The sequence below is a fragment of the Thermobia domestica genome, chromosome 2 (genome assembly GCF_964235325.1).
Source record: "Thermobia domestica chromosome 2, izTheDome1.hap1.1, whole genome shotgun sequence".
Classification (NCBI taxonomy): Eukaryota; Metazoa; Arthropoda; class Insecta; order Zygentoma; family Lepismatidae; genus Thermobia; species Thermobia domestica.
This window is the reverse complement of record NC_137455.1, coordinates 125,091,384-125,106,221: the sequence shown is the minus strand read 5'-3', so window position 1 is coordinate 125,106,221 and position 14,838 is coordinate 125,091,384. Positions and strand designations below refer to the sequence as shown.

The 14,838-nt window shown below is 35.5% G+C and overlaps 1 protein-coding gene across 1 annotated transcript in view; it reads left to right on the top strand.

Annotated features, from left to right (window-relative positions):
* The window catches only part of LOC145675369 (dynein intermediate chain 2, ciliary), a 105,910-nt gene extending 96,115 nt beyond the window's left edge, over nt 1–9,795 (top strand). The window contains exons 9-11 of the mRNA XM_081745772.1: nt 749–977; nt 6,431–6,664; nt 9,558–9,795. Of these exons, the coding sequence (XP_081601898.1) occupies nt 749–977; nt 6,431–6,664; nt 9,558–9,741 (647 nt within the window). The 3' untranslated portion in view covers nt 9,742–9,795. The remainder of the gene's footprint in view (nt 1–748; nt 978–6,430; nt 6,665–9,557) is intronic.
* The last annotated feature ends 5,043 nt before the right edge of the window (nt 9,796–14,838 follow it).

The following is a 14,838-nucleotide window of genomic DNA, read 5'->3' as shown; positions in this document are numbered from 1 at the left end:
ATTTCTTTATGAAGTTTTTCCTGTGTAGAGATGTAGAGACCAATCTTCACACTCTAAGAAACACATTTATCCAAATGTTGTTGTTTATGAGATTAAAAGGAGCAGATTTTCTTACGACCATAGATTGCAGAAACAGCAATATTTTTTCCTGGAGGCAGGGGAGTGACCATTTAATTTGTTTAGTAAAATAGTAATGACTATCGTAAATCCCTTACGCTTCGCTGCTCCAAACAGTGTTGTCCTCAATCTTTATACACTCTTATTGAAATAACTGTAAGTTGTTTCTCTGTTAGTTGAATCTAGTGTTCTTTTCATTTCATTTCGTTTCGGCCTCCCATTGGATACCTTCTTCATAGGCTCGAACTTTTAGTTCCAGTAACCTTCTTCCTAATGTGATAAATATAACTGGAAAAATGAAAGAAATAACTTTATAGCTTCACATGAACCATTGTACTTTAGAATCACCGGAGATCAAAGGGTTAAAGTTCTGTTGGTCTAATATTTTGTCTTAAGGAAGTTGTTAAGTGCACTAAATTAAGACAGTCAATTTGATAGTGTTCTTTAGCAGTGAAAATTTTGTTCATATGTTGCTACGTTGCATGTATTTCTATGTAATATGTATAGTATTTTGTTGCATGAAACAAACAAAGAAATAAGATATTAATCATAATTGTTTCAACGTACGTAATTCACCTTCATAATCTCACTACATATCTTTTATTTATTTATTTATTTTATTGTTTGGCAGGTGGTGGAACAGCATTTGCATTTCATCCAGAGGATGATCTTATGTTTCTGGTCGGAACTGAAGAAGGAAAGATCCATAAATGTAGCACAGCATATTCTTCGGTGTATGTAAAAACATGGGATGCTCATTATATGCCTGTTTATAAACTCCAATGGAACTCTTTTATCACGAACTTGTTTCTGTCTTGCAGTTACGATTGGAGAGTCAAAATTTGGGAAGATGATTGGGAGTAAGTAGATTCAGAGGCCTTCCGTGTGAACAAATGTATAATACTTGCCTTTTCATGTGCTCCGGATTTAATTCGCGGTGAGGGCATAATACTTGTAGTTTTGACCGTGACGATCGCTAGGTGTTTTCACAAACTGGTTTGAGAGAAAGTTGTCTGAATTTCTCTATTGCTTATTATTATGTGCATTATGAATGATTCATTCCAAAGCTCAAAACTAATAATTTTTGAAGCCTTTGAAGATTGAAAATATAGCATACGTTAGATGAAATTCAATAGTATTTTTGTTATTTAAAAGTAATAAAAGTAAAAAATAAAAAATTAAAAAAAAAAAGTGTCTCAACAGAAGTTACAATAAATAGATATCTGTTCGTGCGTTCATTTTGGTGTATGTACAGTCACCTAGAAGTCATATCATTCAACGTTTCTAAACTAAATTTTAAATTTAAAGTTTTCATAAGATTGCCAGGGGGAAGGGGATTCGAATTTTCTTCCTTACACCCAAAATAAGTTAGTTTACTGGAAGATAAAAATCAAAATTTGTTAATTTCTTGAAAATGGTTCTATTATTTTTTTGTAGTTCATAAATCAGTAAATATTCCATTACAACCTTATAATATGTTATGTCATTTCGTAGGAGAGATTGAGATAGTATCTTTACTCTTGGGGGTGAGTTTCTGTCGGAAGACTTTTTAGAAAACAGTTCAGGCTATTTTCTTCATATTTTATAAAAACACAGTGCAACAATAAGGAAACAATACTTTTTTTCTGCTAAGTTAGTTTTGTCGCGGAAGTTTTTCATAGTGCTGAATTTTGCATGGGATTTGGGAACAAGTGCAGAAATTTCCATCGTTGCCGGTTGCGAGTGCGACGCGTGACCTGGGCAAGTATAGATTGGTGTTGTCTCGACACCGTTCCAACAATATGAGGAAGAGTTAATATCAAAATTTGTGCTCCTTTGGGGAAAACCAACGGAAACATTCGAAATGTTGAAAAAGGTTTATAGAAACAGTTGCCTTTTTCATAGCTGTGTTTCTGAATGGCATAAGAGGTTCAGTGCTGAAAAGGAACTTGTGGAAGATGAAGAGCACCCGAGTCCAGAACATCTACCAGAGCTGGAGGAATGATTGACTTGAATTATCGAAATCCAGGTCTCAGTGTAATATCAGACCTCATGGGAGTGAATAAGAAGACTGTTCGCCAAATAATAATGGATGATCTAAAGAGACGGAAGCTGTGCGCGCTCGTCATCTTCGACAGACTTACTGCCAGCACTGAATTTATTATGTCATTCATAAACACGGTAACGAGAAGGCAATTGTGAGAATAAACATTTTTCAACATCTCAAATGGTTCCGTTGGAGTTTTTCCGAAGCACAAACAGAACTTGATATCGACTCTTCGTTCCGTTGAAACAATGAAAAAGTATCAGAAAACCAGCCAACATTTAGTTGTCTCGCGTTATATTAGCGGCCGGCCGGAAATTTCTGCATGTGTTCCTAAGGACACAAAAGATTCATTACTATGTATTGTATTTATTGCGTTCAATGTACTAAACACATATGCACATTGCACCTTGATATAAAACATGTCAGATACATTAACATGATTAATACTTGCTATGTTTACATGTAGTTAGTTGATTATAATATATGAAAGTATTATTTACATAAATGACATTAAAACAAACAGATAATAATTGCTATAATTATTCTAGAACTATTGTTCACATTCTTCATTAAGAAACTCATTAACAGAATAAAATACATTTAATACATTTTTTCTTACTCTTGTCTTGAATTTACTGCATCTTTAATCAGTTTAATGGTTTGTGGGAAATGACTGAAAAATTTAATGGATATTCAGAGGAAACTTTTCCTACATATTCCAGTGTACATGGAGGAACATGTATATTTTCTTTAGCTCGTGTACATTTACGTTTTTGGATATTTCTTGATTTTGATTTATATATATTACACGATCTAATATGTAAAGCGATGGTAGAGTTAGTACATTTAATTTTCTAAATAATAGTTTAGAAAATAGCGAGGGTCCAAACAAAAAGTCTTTTGGGTGCGCCACACCTACAAGATTATTTGTGTGGGTGCCGGAGCACCCACGCAGTCGGCGCGCATGTCAGAGACACGTATAAAAAAGAAACAGATTTGTAGAGTTTCTCATACTGTGTACTAGAGAAAGCTCTCTTTTCATTCTTCAGAGAAATTTTGTTTTGACAAGGGTTATTTTCCGAAAAGCCCCTCAACTGATATTAAAAATGGATATTTTTAATTAGATTAGAGACAAACTTAATCAACAGGATTACATACTTGCAAGTAGACAAGATATATATATTAATCATCATCAGCTGCTAATATCTACCGTTTGTGAGAAACTAACTCTTATGCCGCGCCATGAACAGTTCCGCATACGTCAGAATAAAGACGTTTATAACTCAGGCACTATTAGTCCTACCTAATATAAGTATACATTTTTTTAAAGAGCATAAAATGACAAAAAACTTTTAGAGAAAACATTTTTCCGAATTCGATGTTGTAAATAATCTGTGGCTAAAAAAACTGACGTCACGCGCAACCAAAACTGAGTTAAAATGAAAATAACAAGAAAACCATTACATTTAGCTCTAAAATGCACTAGATTTAAATTGTAGAAGACAATTATACAAAAAAATGGAAAAAAAAGTTTGGATGCTCTAGCTCCAATGGTTACGGAGTTATAATGAATAATAGAAACGGCTAAAATTTCGGCTTTCTCCTCCTCCTTTCCCGTGAGGTATTTTTCCTTGCTTCCGGCATTTTTGTGATCAGTAATGGGTATATATTCAAAAAATATCGGATGCCAAATTGTTACATGGTTTGTCAAACTCGAAAAGGAAAGCACTTTTGTCAAGTTGATGCCTAGACTATAACAATAAAGGTTTGAACATTTTAGCTTTTCCTCATATGATACATTAGTGAATATGTGAATATTATCTGCTACTACTTCCAATGTTAAGTAATAAGTAACAAATTAACGAAGAAAATGACATATTGCAGAAGGGATGAACATAACTTTTCCCACTATGAAGTCAGAATGGTTTTCTGGTTGAATGTAGGTGTTTAATCATATGGAATAATTCTCTATGAAAATTTATGAGATGATAAAAATTTTCCATTAAGTATAGGTTTTCACTAAAACAAATTCTGTTGCATACAGATTTCATTTAGTTTCTAAATATAAGAAAATCAATTTATTGGGCTAAAGGGTAAGTTATGTGTTAATAGAAGCATAAACACACATTTTAAAATTAAATAAATCTTAAAGTAAATAGTTACCGAAGGGCCAATTAGAATGTAGTACTCTAATAGCAAATTACAATGAATTTGTGGTGTGTGAATTTTTATTTTACTAGATGTTACCGTTTAGAACATAAAAAGTTGAAGAATTGAGAATCTGTCACTTACTTCTCCCTGCAAAGGAGTCCTAATTCCAAGTAGTATAATCGGTGAGTTTTTTACCTTCTTGGTCGATGATTTTAAAGTTGAGGATTGTTTCCTCTTCTTTTAGATCAAAGCGTGAAACAGCGTAAAAAAATATTAATTCTGGTACAAAAATAGGGGCACCCCAACAAAAGAAAAAGCGCTGTTTCAGGGACGTCGGATAGGATTGCTATACGTCTCGGAATTTCCGGGATCATACTGGAATCAACATCTGCGCCCCGAATATAAATTTTGGGATATATAAATGTTCCAGTTTTCGGCAAACAAGAAAAAATAGCTATTTTGTTAACATTTAAAAAAAAAATGTCTATTTTACGGATGTAGCAGTTCAAAGTACAAAAGGTTATTTAAAACCTGGAATCCCGCAACAGAATTTATTGAATATTGTCGGTATTTCTCTTTAAATCTTAAAGGATTTAGATTTTTGGATCAAAAGATCCAATATATTTCAATCAAAAATTTTCTTGTAGACCTTATATCTGGAAAACTAAATATACTGTAGCCAAACCCAAATTATCACTTAACTCAGTATGATGTGCTTATTCCGTAGAAAATACGAAAACTCGATTTAGAGGCCGTTCAAAAATTTTATACCATAATCGAAGGGCGCCCATCAGGGGGGCAAGGTGGGGCGCTCGCCCCCCCCAAGAGGAAATTGTACTTGGGAATATCGAAAACCCAATAGAATTTTTACATTAGTTACAGCAAAATTTGAAACTATATTTGAAACGTCGCTTGTATTTGCCCCCCCCCCCATTGGAAACCACAACATGGGCGCCCTTGCCCTAATCTACAAAGTAATTATTGGCCAAGATTGCAATCTCTTGATGTACTTTTTTTTATCATTCCTAAAATTCTTGGTCAAAATCGCAATCTTTTGATCCATTTTTTTTTTATCATTTCTAAAATTCTTGTTGCAAGGAAATTAATACAACGTTGGTCCTTTCATCTCGCATATTTTAAAGATGAAAGTATAGTGTCGTCTGGATTTTCACTTTTGAAATATAGCATCAATAATGTAGGGTGTTTCTAATCATTTATATATACCTAGGTATATATATATATATATATATAATTATTCAATTAATTTTTTGTAAGTTTTTAAGTTTAACTTCAACAACACAGAGAAGGCTAATTCTTCATAGCCTTCTAGGCGCATAGGAGTTGGTGGAGGCAATCACTTCCTTATCGCCCTCTGCAGAAGAAACTTGAGAAACTATTAGCAAGTGACAAAAGCTGAGTGAGAACTTCCGGGAGACGAGACCAACAACTGACATACGAACGGTCTTACTTGAATGAAACACACCAGAAAAAAAAAAAAAACACTTCAGTCAGCAACTTTTAAATAGTGATGGGAAAGAAACAAAAAAAAAAAAATAAATAAATAAATAAATAAATAAAAATAAAATATCGTTATGGATATTATTAATACGCAAGTAAGCCACTATTTCTCCCTTTCATAGTTTCAATATCAAAATAACTATTTCCTTGGAAGCACATATCAGTATCATTTATTGTACGTTGTTCTGCAATACTAATGTTTTGTATTAGCACATTGAAATTTTGTTGTTGTGAATGAAATGAATAACTAGAGTTTGTGTTTGATTTGGTGATAGTTAATAAACATTTGTTTTTACTTGTTTATTTGAAGCAGTAGTACTCCGTACGAAGCACAATCACTGTTATGTTTTTCTTTATTGTGCAATCAACTAAAAAAACAATATTATTGTATGTATAACTACTTTCCAACAAGTATTTTAGTCTACCCATTTTGAAAGTTCACGCTTCGTTACTGGGCTGTTCTCAACTTTCACAGAGCGACCAAGTAAGGTGAAAGAGCCTATTGATAATAAATTTTCCTTTGCAATGAAGAAATGAGTAATAGTTTCTTTTAATTGTCATAATATGATATATAAAGAGTTTGTTGTAAGTCTTCTTTTATTTTATTTTATTATTCAGTGTTCCTTTGTTCGTGTTTGATCTTGGATGTTCAGTGGCAGATGCAGCGTGGGCACCGTATTCCAGTACTGTACTTGCTGCCGTAACAACTGATGGCCGAGTTTTTGTCTTTGATTTGAATATGAGCAAGTACAAGCCTATTTGTGCACAGGCTGTTGTTCCGAAACGAAAAGCAAGACTAACACATATTGCTTTCAATCACAAATTTCCTATTTTAATTGTTTCAGATACCAGGTAAGTTTAATTTATTATCAGTTACTAAATGATGCAAAAAAAAGTTCTGACGAATTTCTTACTGGCACTGTAGCGCTCCCTTCATATTTTGTTTCGAGATATAACAGGAAGATAATGTGTTACTGAGTTATTCGTCACGTAGCCTGTTGATTGTTATCTGCAGAGTTTAGTACGGATGTCAAGTAGAACGCGTTAAATATGAGAACTTCAGACAGCGTTATTCGCTCAGTTTGCTTTACGAGTTCAAACTGGAAACAGTGTGTGTATATATATGGGGAATATATGCCATTCAGCAGGGATATGGTAAAAGAATTTACACGGTAACAGTTGTTTAATAAATTTAAGAACGACAGGGAATTCCTCCATGATGAAGCACCTATTGGACAACGGGGACTGAAGGCGACTATTGAGACCTATAATGGCCAAAATTAGTACTCAATTTTGGTGGAAAACCAGTTGTTAACACATTCACAACTTTGAAAACAGTATAAAGTGGGAAGATATGCCCCATACGAGTTGGCTGTGGCTTAAAAATTATACGAATAATTGTCTTTTTAAAAGTATCCGTTTCTGGAAAAAAGACCTAAATTCAGAGAGAGATGGACTCTTTACAATATTCTACTGGCCTGTCATCGTTGGTTGGCACCCGTCAATCTACCCTGTAACAATCAAAATCCAAAACTGTATAATCAGAAATTTAGAGAATGTACGATTGCTGAATTGTTCGAGATATCATGCATCAGAAATTGCTCCCACCTGGCAAGACGATCAATAATGTAACTGTGCACTTGCAGCAGTTGTAACGTGTTCTTTAAAAGATGAAAACTGTTGGACTTCGAAGTGCTTGTGAATCGAAGCCGTATATTGTACGTATTGCAAAGATCACCCGTCACTTCATTATCCGACTTATTGTGGAAATGCTGATGTATATCCCATGTTCCCCGGACATTGTATCGTTGGATTACCATTTGTTCCACTCGTTAGACAAGCATTTCCGAGGATGACAGTCCCGAATCTCGATGAGGTGACGCATTTCTTGGCCGACTCCTCTAGTTCATGTTTCGTTAAGTTCTAGTTCGTGGGGTATATAACATTGGAGACAGATTTTTGATACTGATGGGAAGTATAAAGGTAACCAAGAAAGTTCTGTCGTTTTTGTGGAAGTCTGTATACAATTGGCTCTCAAACCGTGAATTTAATGATAATTGAGACAAGGCAAAGGTCAGTTGTTGTGTGGATATATTCAACATACTTCCTGGTTGTGACAGTTCAGTTACACCGTGAACTTGCGTAAGGACTGAGTGAACATGAGTCCTTCACAGAGTGTCATAAGGGCGTGTATGCTGTACGAGTCCAAACTGGAGTCAAACGCTGCTGCAGCGGGGCGGAAGATATACCATACCTTTGGTGAGGACGTCATGAATACGTGGACAGCGCAGCGGTGGTTTAACAAGTTTAAGGACGGTGACGAAACACTCGAGAGACACACCACGTGCCGGAAGACCAACACATGAACAAAATTAAGATCTTCAGATAACAATTAAGGTGAATAGTTGCCAGACATGTGAGGAACTGGAACTACAATTCAGGGTGAATACAGAAACCATTCGGCAGCACCTCCATCAACTTGGGAAGCACTACATGTTGGGTCGATGGGCCCTACATGATTTGACTCAGAGCCAGAAATTGCTGTCTCGTCTGAGGAAGGAGCCATTTCTGTAATACATGACTTCAATGTTCATATATTTTCAGGTCATCAATTTTGTCCTCAGAATTCAGCACATTCTTAAAAATCTTTATTTCTCTAGTTGTGCTCTCAAACAGATTTTCAATATGTGTAAACCCCTCTTGATCAATTTATTTACGGTCACCATCACTTCTCTTATTTCAGAAACGACCGAATCATTAAAAATAGATGTAAAAAGTACAAAGTTGTTCGGCTTTTCGGAAAGTAGATTTCATTTCAGACACCTAATCATTATCAGTAAAGATAAAGGGCCGTATGCGGAGTCGTTTTGACGTATGGTTAGAGTCATACTAAAGACCTGATTACTGAAGGAAACATATGTTGATCGAACTCTTTAGTATGGCACTAATCACACGTCAGAGCGACTGCATAAGACCCAGAGTCCATAGGCTTAATATACGGCCTGGGATTATGATATACTCTGTATCTTGTATTTTGAAATCCTGTCATTACACTTCTGTATATATGCCAATTATGGCTCTGCACTCCATGAATCAGTCATTTCACACTTCGGAGACACGGTGATTCAGTGCAGAGCTCTCATCTCTGGTGCGAGTGGTCTTTGGTTCGACCCCAGGCGATGTGAGTTTGTGATTGAATAATATCGTGTCCGTGGATTTTCTTGAGATTTCCCCTTTTCCTTCCATAGTCTCATTCCACCAGTTCTTTCATATTCATTCACTTTCATTAATTATCCGTTTCCTTTAATCTACAACTCATAAACGTGGCACATACAATTTTTAAAACATTTAATTTCATTTCACATTTCGATTTATATTAGGGCAAAACATAGAAATGTCTTTATTCAATGACAGCTATTATATAGTCCAGTGATGATATGATAATGTAACTTTATTAATGTTATTCTATGTAAATCTAGAACTAATCGAGTTATTGTAATACAAGAGTAAAGGGTGTTTGTGAACAAGGACAGTAGAAAATGTTTTACATGTGTTTTTTGATACGCGCATATTTAAAAAAAAGTATTGTAAATTAGTTCTTAGTATGCTCGAAACACGAAGAAGTTATAATTTTCTAAACGCGCTAATGTTTACAAAGTACGTGTTTTCAATTTATACTTCATTTAATATTGTATAAATCTGTGAATCTCAATGTCATAGCATATCATTCTTATCCATTTTTCAGAGGGTATACCATCAGTTTGAAATTGTCACCAAATTGTAGAAAGAAGCCCAAACCTCCGAAGAAAGGAGCAGAACCCGTAACGCCATTTCAACAAGAAGTTCAAAAGCTGCAGAAATTGATTGATCTAGTACGAGAACCCAAAGTTCTGGAACCTCCTCCAGACAAGGACTGTAGAGAAATTTAAGCTATTTTAAAATTTTCATGTAGTAAGAAAGAAATAAAATTGTTCTATTACGTATCTTTTGTAATTTCATTAGCAGTACCAAAGCCTTCATTGTTTTTATTGATATTATACAGATTTCCAGTCCGATATTCGACAATATGCGTTTCTACAGGTTGTCCATATACAATGCAACCCGGCGTTTGGGATAGTAGAACTTTCGAACCGGAAGCAATACACAAATAATGGTTATACCAAAATGAAACCTTATTCATGCATATATTTTTAAACTAGGAAGCAACGATTGAAGTACACTAGGAACCACACAGTATTGCCAGATGTAACCGAAGGTGTAAACCAATTTTCTTTACAAGACACGTAAATGGCCTCATAACTCATACGTATAGATGTTCTGTCGTTAATTTTCAGTTTGTATTGTTGGAGTAGTCAGTAACGTAGCGTGAAGTTTTGAAATGGGTAGGCTGAAATTAGATTCGTAGCTAGAGGGTGGCTAGGGGAGGCCCAATCCCCTGAAACTTGCAATTTTTGTTGTATGCATATATGAGTGTAAAGTGAATTTAAGTTACCCCACCCCCCCAAAAAAAACTATCCCGCCCTTATTTAAACGATCACGTCTTAGTGTTCTGACTAAGCTGTAATGCTTGATAGAAAAATGCTAATTCATGCAATATGTTTTTCATACAATGCAAGAAAAAGTATGAGTGGTTCTGCTTCATATTTCCTTTACACATACGGTTTCCTTACATATGCAATACTCGCATATCACACATACACTGTATTACTGTTTCGAAGAAACAAATAAAAACAGATAGCTAATGTTATAGGACGATCTTAAGTGTAACTTCCCCAAATCATAGACAAAAATTAAGCACTTCACCCACAACAACACATATCAGCATACTAATGGAAAACAGTGGAGCAGTAGCTCACAGTCAATTGATGATTTTTACAGAAAAAGCTATTTTTAGATTGAAAGTATGAAAATGAGAAACTATAAATCATCTGAGGTCTTCAGTATTGATCTTCGAAAAACTTGCGGATAGCAACGCAACGCAAAAAGTACAACATAACTGCTATGTCAATTATCGAAAACTAAAATGTAAATTTTACGCTGTGATAACGCAAACCAGTACGCAATAAGGGCCCTGATGAATTATTCTATTCATAATAACATAACATTTTTATTCTCTCTGGCTCTCTTTCTCTCTTTTTTTTTTCTTGGTCAAAACTCGTTACTGAATGTGAGCTTCTAAATTTTTCATAGTCTCTGTTCTATACTTTCTTCCAAGACCGCATCATGTCGCTTTTTGTTTCCCCAAACACCCGAAAGGCTAGCCTTCGTCAACATTCGTCCACTTTCGTTGCATCATGTTGAATTTGTGTATAGCTCAAGAAGTTTTCGTCTGCTGAGGGTGGCGGGAAAGCGAATGGCACCGCCCCATTCTCCTAATTGCATGATAGAAGCGGAAGGCTAGCCGCCGATAGCCTTCAATGCGTTCTTGCAGAAGCTTCGCTTCAACTCGCTTGATGTTTAAACAGCGTATTATAAAATAAATCCATTTTAATTAAATTAATTGTATCAATATCCAAAAGCAACATTTCAGGCTGATGTATAAATAAATGGATAGGCTAAGCCTTATAGCCTTAATGGACACTACGTCCCTGGGAGTAGTTTGGAAACTATAGAATGGGAAAAATAATTTTTCATTTCCACCGATAACTAATCGGATGAGGCCTCTGTAAGGGGTTGCTAGGGAAAACGTGATTTTCATAAATTAACATTCTGAATTGGCAACAGTGCTGATGTTTTAGTGCATCAAAAGGTGTGTTAAGGATCTGTCTACATTTTGCAATCCTTGAAAACAATGTAAAGGAAACTTTGAAATTATCATGATAAAACTTTTACTTCCCTGCACCCGGCAACATTGCTATTCATCACGAACTGAATTGTCAGTTCTACGGCAGATTCTGGAAGTGCCTCCGTTTTGATTCAATGAATAGCAGTTTTGATTCAATGAATGGAATTATAAACTTCGAGTGACTTCAACATAATCGCGTCGCGTCCGTATCTTACTTTCGTTCGAGTCGGTAGTATATACAATCATAAAGGGGCCATATTATTTTTTTAAAAAAAATTCTATCTCATGTGAAATTAATTAGTGTTTTCAAAATTGTTATTGTGAGTGCTTTTTACCCCAATAAATTTGATCAATGTTTAAGTGATTTAATATTTGATTTTGTGATTTATATAAAATACCGGATCTAGTGTAACGAATGAGGCAAGACAGTGTTAGATATAAGAGTTTTGGTTATAATGTTTATTTTGTCATATTGTTGCCTACAGCGTAGCACGAGAGATTATCGTCAATTGGACACAAATTTTAGATGTTAAATGTAATTGTCTTCTAGATAGAAGGCATAGGTACATTTAACAGTCTTTACTACGTACTCCTGTCCGGATGATGGGTACCTATTGGAGGGAGCCATCTAAATTTACAAATCACTAGACGGAAAGATATATCACGAACACGATATAAATAGAAGGTTATCTATTAGTGGTTCGGATTCCTCTTTTTGTACTTGGGATACTCCTGCGCAAATCTAGTCAGTTTTGTCCTTAATGGGATCTACTCTTGCACTCAATCCGTCATCTGTTGGCTACCCTTTTACTAGAACCCCGAACCTTGTAGTTCATACTGGGAGTCACTTTTATGAATCAGGATGTTCTTCGAATCACTCTACTCTTATCCTCTTTGAAAGCAACTAAAGTTTTTTTTTTTTTTTTTTTTTGACATATTAAAGGCAATATATTGTACAGGTTGGCGTCCGAAGAAAATTTTACAGGGGGGCTCATCTCCCTGGTTGCTATATTACATTTGGTATTTTTATGCGTATTAAGAAAATCTTAAGAAATATAATACATTTTTCGTAAGCCTAGGGGCCCAGGCCCCATGCAGGGTGGCCAGAAAATATCTTTACACTCGAACTAAATGTGTGTAACAATATTGAACCTAATCATTGATATGGCAACAGTGCTCTTTACGTGAATTGCCCTGTGATTGCCGCATAACTGCCACGTGACTGTCCGCGAAGAGTCTGTGCGTTGACCAGTTCATTGTCTCACGTTTCCGTGTTTGGTGAACAGCAATGGCATACACCAGTGACTTCAGTTTGGAGGAGCGCATAGTACCAAGTGTATGAGTTCACGAAAGGAAGCATAACAGCGAGAAAATGCATCAAGTGATGGATTGGTTTTGTGGACGGTTTCGCCTGGGAAGTGTTTTGGATGTCCCCCGTTCTGGTCGTCCATCAACCTAAAAGAAAACGTGTCCAGAAATGCTCCCCACCACTTTATCTTACTTCTTTTTTAAGGATAATAGACAATAGCAAACAATATGAAAATAGGGGAAGTCTATTTAATTAATTACAAAATGCCATTAAACTGACTCATAATAGCTTTCAACGTCTTCCACGCAATGTAGAAATTTCATTGCCGGACAATCAGTGGCATACACAGAAGTTCGTCAAGGAGGATCCAAGTTTTCCAGTGATATAATTTCAGGTGTTTTGTATACCTATCTTAAAGTAGTAAATGTTTATTTTTGCATAATATCTTGCTCAAGGAGGGGTTAAGATCCCTCTCTTGCATACGCCACTGCCGACAATTATGACATCATTTACTGTACGCCTAGATTTCTGGGCAATAAGAGAAGTTATTACTTTATTTAACATTTTATAGGTACTTTTTGCTTTCTAAATATTTGATCCTAGAGTTGTCAATTTAGCCACTTTGTGGTCAGATCTGGCCCTTTTGAAACCTAGAAAGCCACAAATTTTCGAGAAAAGCCATTAGTGGCTTTTCTAGCTATATGCTTTTTGCTTTTAGCTATTTTTAAAATATATTTTGTGCATCATTTTGCTAATTTCTGAAGTTTGATTTGTTCTCTAAGTGGTCGCATTCTAACTGCTACTGAGCTCCCTCGTGGCTAAGCGGTTAGCGTACGCGCCTCTGGCGTGGGAGACCCGGGTTCGATTCCCGGGGGAGCTTATGTGGTTCAGATTCCACGTTACTCAGTAGGTCCACGTCTCATATAGCCTCGCTGCTAAAATGGACGCTAAACTAAAATCAACTAAATCAACAACAAATCTAACCGCTACTGCTAGAATTAACCCGCTAAAAGATAGCACTGATGATAATATTGATCCCTCCCCATATCTTGGTTACACAGTAGAAGAGTTCAAAATCTCTAAGTTACCAGTAGATGTTGAGAAAAACCTTCGGGAGAAAGGCTTTCGTGGAAGACGTAGAAGTTTTAGTAAAAAGAAAAAAACTCGTTAAAAAAATTCAGAATAGGCTTCCTGATAATATAGACACTCTTCAGAAATATCGCTTTTCGATGTCAATGAGGTTTTGAAACCATAAAAGAGTATTTTACTGACAGCTTTAGCTTTCACTTTGTGATTTGAAGATAATATTGATAAAATTGATAATCAATGGAGAACATTAACTTCATGAAATGAGTAAATAAGTCTTTAACTGAAGAATTATTCTAAGATAGGGTGACCAACCGTCCCGTAAAAACGGGATTGTCCCGTTTTTTCACTACCATTCCCGGTGTCCCGAAAAATTTTCCCGGGACGCCAAAATGTCCCGTATTTACGAACATTAAATACAAGAAAGCTTTCCAATCTAAAATTTCTTAATTTATATTATTTTATTTTCTTATCACATAGCTTAGAAAATACTAATATTATTATTTTCTAAGCTATGTGATTATATTGGAATATGTTTAATTACTGAACAACGTCATTACGACGTTTGCGATATTTTATGTGGTGGCTGCACTGTTTTCCCTCCTAGGCCTCCCCCTCCAAGACTCCCACTCCGCAGACGACAGTGCAAGGGACTGAAAGTCTTATGAAAAACAAACTGCTTTTACTCTCTGTTTCGGACGGTGGAAGACTGAGGCGCTGTCACCAGTACAGTGCAGTGTTTCCATGATTTGACTAACATGTAACATACTGTCATTTACGAAAGGGGAACAAAGGTATAGAAATATAAAAGTGAAAGTAAAAAGAAAACTAGCTGTAAGTGAAATA